The 6,000-nt window shown below is 36.6% G+C and overlaps 1 protein-coding gene across 2 annotated transcripts in view; it reads right to left on the bottom strand.

Annotated features, from left to right (window-relative positions):
• LOC125056691 overlaps window positions 1-6,000 on the bottom strand; it is a 205,961-nt gene continuing 199,961 nt past the window's right edge. For both annotated transcript variants that reach the window (XM_047659951.1, XM_047659952.1), the window contains 2 exons: window positions 3,284-4,730; window positions 1-2,897 (listed from right to left, as the gene is read on the bottom strand). In XM_047659951.1, the coding sequence (XP_047515907.1) occupies window positions 1,858-2,897; window positions 3,284-4,715 (2,472 nt within the window). In that variant the 5' untranslated portion in view covers window positions 4,716-4,730 and the 3' untranslated portion in view covers window positions 1-1,857. The remainder of the gene's footprint in view (window positions 2,898-3,283; window positions 4,731-6,000) is intronic.

Below are 6,000 nucleotides of genomic sequence, written 5' to 3'. Positions count from 1 at the left end.
TTATACTGAAATATAGCTTTAATCAGTTTAATGTTTATTTACATGTAGCGTTTAACCTATATAAAACATATGTCTACAGTAAACAATGTAAAATTGATACATAGGTTGTACATAAAAGAATACAGACGTAATAAGGGTAAATGTATTCACTCTTTTACAAGATACACGTTAGATTGCGCTGGTCCAAAACTTTTACAACATTTCTTGTACCCAAACAAAAATTCAGTCTAAATTAACTGTTTTGTCTCTTTCCATCAAAACATAAACACAAATTGTGAAAAAGAGACAAAAGGGTAGTAATTATATCCGTGTAACGACTGACATTTTATGTAAAATTGCATTAAAAAATTATTTAAAAAAAACAATTGCAAAGGTTTAAATTAGGTACTTCATTTATGAATTCATCAAAAATATTACACAATAATACATATAAACACATGCGAAATGTTTTTGGAATGAATTTTTTCGAACGCTGGCTTGAAGTATAGCGGTAATACAGGGAATTTCTAAGTATTTCATGGTTGTATCACCTTGTATTCACTGGAAATATATATAATTTTGACATATAAAGCTGCTCAGAATTTTTGAGTACAACTGTTTCCGACCTAGTTATGGTTTCCTGAACGATAGGTAAAGTATAATTATTGTACAAAAGACTTTTTTGACTTACCGTTTTTGTACCAATTCTTAAGGAATTAAAATGGGCTTGTGGTACATGTTAGGTTTTATGAAATTATTATTCATTCATTTAATACATACTCTGTTAAGACGGTTTAGGTGTAAAAGAATAGAAGTGCAGATATTCTTTAACAAGATACGTGATTATGACGATTATATTGAACATTTGAAGAGGGTTTTTATAACGTTTAACAGTTGCAAGGAATGAATAAATATTTTCAAGCTGATCAGAAAACTTTTGGGATAGATTTAGCTTTCAGAATTTTTAATACATTAATACGCTTCCCGATCAACTTAAAGTATATCACAATTTTAGATTTAACCCTTTAATGTCAAATAATCTATTTAAATATTTCATGATTGTACTAAAATAATAAGTGACGTCAATAACTAAAATGCACCAATTATTAACATTAAAAAGTATATAAAATTATGTACATAAAATTATAGATGATACTCGCCTAGTATTTAAAACTTTAGGAACTATTCCTTATTTAATCGTTCATAAATAATGTTGTACTATATAAAATAACAATGTGTCGAAGACGCGTTCGGTGTAAACTAAAATGATATCTAAAGACTTAAATTTACAAGTCTTAAACGGAACTTGTAATTGACCAGTTTATTATATGAAATGTACAATGATTTTTAATATTATCTAAAAAGCTGCACAATATTTAAAATGATGGGGATATAACTCTAATACGCTTAATGATCTATTGACTGCATCAATAGCCAAAAAGCGTCTAAAATCTCTTCAGTCTTCAAAATACATCTAAGTAATTTAAAATTTCTAAATGCATTGTTAGGCTCAAAACTCTGGAATAAGGACAAAACCACTACGGAATGTGACAACCAATTTAGAATAATCAGTCTTAAAATGGATCAAGATATGCCTTATGTGGCAAGCGATGAAATAGCTACCGTTTCGATGTCAAAACAAAAATAAATACTTAATGATACGGTTTCCAATTCGAAATTGTTTTAACTCACGGCTAGTTACAATACTTAATTTAAAACTCGCATAATGGTCCGTAATATACGCAATAGTAAAAAATCTAGCACTACAGGTATATACACGAGCACCTCAAAAATTAACTGTCATGTCTTTTCACTGTTAACACTTCACTGCGTTGCTATCACTACAAGCTCATTGGCACAACGAGTGGCATCCCGACACTACACCTCCGTGCCGTCTTCACCCTCATCTTCAAATAAAGGTTCGCTGGGATTCACTTCTGGACTTGGCTTCTTCTTCGGTTTGGGTGGAGGCCTCGGTGGGATCTTACCACTTCTTCCCATAGTTCCGGATTGATTCAAGGACGCGCTGCTTTCATTCTTTCTTGGATCTTCTTTTGTTGGCGAACTGGACTCTTCTTTATCGGGTCTTGGGTTTCTTCGTAGCGAGCCAGTTTCTGGTTTACCCTTACGAATCAAAGTATCTGAATCCACACTGAGTTTTCTTGGTTCTGGCTGGGGAGTTGATGTGTTTTTCGCCGTCCAACTCATCCTGGGATTGGAAGGCTCTTGAGGGCCTGGAGTGGAGAGCTGGGTCGATAATTGTGAACTTATACTATTTCTCGTGGGAGTAAATGGCGGCGGTACTGGTGACGGAGCTGGTTCTTGTTCTTCTATTGGTGCGTAGAAAACCGGATGTGTGTTCGCATAGGAGGTAGGGGTCGCAGGCAGTGGTCTATTTCTCATTGGAGAAAATTGTGGCTCTAATCCAGTTTTGTTAAGAGATAGAACAGAGCTGCCGTTTGCGGTGGTCCGCAAGCCGAGATTATCATAGAGAGGTTCCTGTGCTTCGGCGCTTGGAAGAATTTGAGTACTTGCAGTACTGGACCATGAGGGTACACGAGGCCGTCTAGGAATGGTAACGTAGCCCTGTCGAGGTGTAACCACAGGCGGAGTAATGGGTGCCGTGAAAGGTGACTGTGACCGGGAATATGGTAACGTTCTGAATATGTTCTGGTTAGTCGTCATGCCGTAGATCGGAGAATGTATTGGACTGACAGGATTCACTTGAAGCCTACTTGTATCTGGTACAGTTGAGGCATTGCTAGCAGCTGGAGATATTTGTGCTGCTCTTGGAGGAAAGGAGAGCAAATCTGGCGGATACGCTCGTCCATCTGTACGCCCGTAGTCGCTCAGTGCATCTTCAGAACGCTTGCGTTGGTGGTCAAAATCTAATGACCGTTTTTCGTCATCGTTGTGAGCTGAAATTACAGAAAACTAGTAAGAACAACATAGACCTAGTTAAAAGGTATTCGTTTTTTTTCTAATAGAATATAGGCACTCAACAATAATTATTCAGTTTGTTAATTCGCTTGGCGATTGCCAAAATCTGTGTGTGTGTATTTTTTTCTGTCTGTGTATTCTTGGTTAGTGCAGTCAGTTAACATAATAAATTATAAAGTTTCGAAGTTTAAAAATAATTATTCGTGTTGAAACTGCTGCATATCTTTAAATTTATAAACAATTGCCAGACTGGGCATGCTTGTAACAATGATCGGTTCATTTGTTTATAAGATTTTTTTTAAAAGGAAGCTATAAATATTACTGCAAACAACTAATTGAAATGGACATACTTAAAAATGCTTACCAAATACAGAGTCGTTATCGAGTAGAGTCTTATTCAGCTCAGACATTTCCGTGCCGCCACTGGTAATGGAAGGTGGAACTTCATATCTTCGTGGAGGTTTAGTGACAGGATTGACAGCTGATATAAGACTTTTCTCCATCTCTGGTATTACAGAACCTTCAATTAACGCTTCACCATTCGAATTATTAGCTTTCTTTTTATCTGAAGATCGTCGCCGACAGCAACAATAGCATATAACGACCAGGATGATCAGCAAAATTGCAGCTGCACATGACACTCCAATAAGAACCGGTAACATATTACTGTTCATACCAGTAGGTGGGACTATACCTGGGGCAGTATGAGTCACAAATAAGGTGACATTTCTTTCTTCCACCCCACCAGGATTCTTTGCGACACAGAGATACATTCCGTTGTCGGTGCTTCCAGCATCGATTATTGTTAAATTTAACCACCTGCTGTTTTCTGTATTACTCTGTGTTAAGATGTATTTTACTTCTCCTTGGTACCGATAAGTTCCATCTATGATTTGGGCATTCAAAACCCAGTTGACTTCGGGAATAGGGTTACCGTTAACTTGACATGATAAAGTTATGTTATTGTCACCTGATTGTATAGTAGTCGTGACTGAGGGGTATACAATGCTCGGCCGGCAAGCAAAATCTCTGGAGTCCAATTCTTTCCACAGCTTACCGTGGACTTTGGGCGGTTCGCTGCAGGTGATGGGGGAGGTATAAAAATTGTTGCTTATCACCCAGTTTCTGAATGGTTGTAGATAACAATCGCAACGCCACGGATTGTCGTGAACATCGAGATTTGATAAGGTTAAGGCGCTGAGCGTGTCCAGTTTCAAATGTTCAAGTTTATTACTGTTGAGTCTTAGGATATTAAGTTTCGGCACTGACATGAATGTTTTCATTCCGATCTGGGTTATGCGATTGTTGCTGAGGTCAATTTTCTGCAAAAATTGTAGATTATTGAAGAGTCCATCTTCCAATTTTTCTATTTGGTTGTCATTGAGTAAAATCCACCTTATTTTTGTGGTTTCTCTAAAAGTCTCGGCGTGTAGGGTTTTCAGGTTATTTTTAGACATATCTAGCTCGATCATAATGGCGAGCCCACTTAGTCCGTTTTTATGTATCGTAAGAAGTTGACATTCTTTTAAGATAAGTTTTTTAAGGTTAATTAATCGTACGTCTTCGAAAGCGTGTCTCGTGATTTCGTATAGTTCGTTTCCAGTTAGGTCGAGGATTTGAATTTCCGTGCTCAGCGTTTTAGGTATGTCGTGAAAGTTTGATTGTGAGCAGTCAGCTTGCTTATTGCCGCTTGCCCAAACGCATTTGCATTCCTCTGGGCAGTTTGCGGTGAAGTCTGCGGCTGTCGTTGTTAGCACCAGGCTCACAACTAATAGTTTGTGAAGTCGCGTCGCCATTTTAGTATTCTGAATCTGAAACAAAAGACAAATAACTGTCAGTCACTAATTACAAGTTCTACAATGAAATATGTATCTAAACTATTTTATAAGGCATAATTAACTACTAATAAAATTGTATATAAACGATTAATGTAATAGTAATATACTAGAGATCTGAATAAAAAAAAATCAGTGGCGCTACAACCTCTTTTGGTCTGGACCTCAGATTTCTGAATCTGTTTCAAGATCATTTTTAAATCTAATAGGCAAGAAGGTGATCAACCTCCAGTGCCTAACACACGCCGTCAACTTTCTAAGACATGTCGGTTTGCTCACGAGGTTTTCCTTCACCGTTCGAGCTAATGTTAAAGGCGCACATAGAATGAAAGTCCATTGGTGCACAGCCGGGGATCGAACCTACGACCTCAGGGATGAGAGTCGCACGCTGAAGCCACTAGGCCAACACTGCTCAAAGATTTGAACAAGTAGTTTTGAAATAATGCAAAAAGTATGTTTTAATGGAGATTACAGCTACATTGGAGTGACCATGTGTACTAAGGGTAACATGTGTACCATATTTATATATATTTTAATCATAAACCATTCTAAAACTAAGATTATTTCAAGTCTTGTAAAAATAACTTCTGAAATAAAAAACATATATGGCGTCTATCAGCACAGTACATAAACTTCGATTGCAGTCAACACTTCATGAGGATAAATCACAAGGGGAACTCAAACATTAAAACCGAAACACTTAAAATGCGTGTTTTTGAGAGCATTATAACAGCAATAAAATGAACTAGAAATAGATTAACGCACGGAAGCTTGCGTTTAGGTTTTGTAGACACAAAAATAACTTCATGTAAAGTTTTGATACTAAGGATTAAATTCCGAGAAACGGGAATAATACTTAAGTTAAGTCTCGAACTAAATGTTAACCAAAGAAGTAGTTCTAATATGACTTTATTTAGCAGTAGTAACAATTTAGTTTTTTATTTAAAAAAAATAAGTTATCGTTAGTTTAATTTTAGTTTTCTTTTTTTATCTATTACTGTACTTATGTTTACCGTTTATTTTTTATGTAATGGACACGCGCAGGAGGCTCATCTGTTGTTAAGTGATACCGTCGCATGGCCACTCATATTGACAGAAGGCTCGCAACTCGCAAGTGCGTTGTCGGCCTTTTAAGTCGGCACTTTTAAGACGGACGTCGAGGTGATACGGTTGGTATTTTGTATTGAAGAAATTGACTGGTTGTTTATTTATATTTAATCAATGTCAACTGTTTTGGCTTTGTTTA

This window comes from Pieris napi, chromosome 15 (genome assembly GCF_905475465.1).
Source record: "Pieris napi chromosome 15, ilPieNapi1.2, whole genome shotgun sequence".
NCBI classification, from domain to species: domain Eukaryota; kingdom Metazoa; phylum Arthropoda; class Insecta; order Lepidoptera; family Pieridae; genus Pieris; species Pieris napi.
The sequence above is the reverse complement of the archived record's forward strand: the minus strand, read 5'-3'. Positions and strand labels throughout refer to the sequence as shown.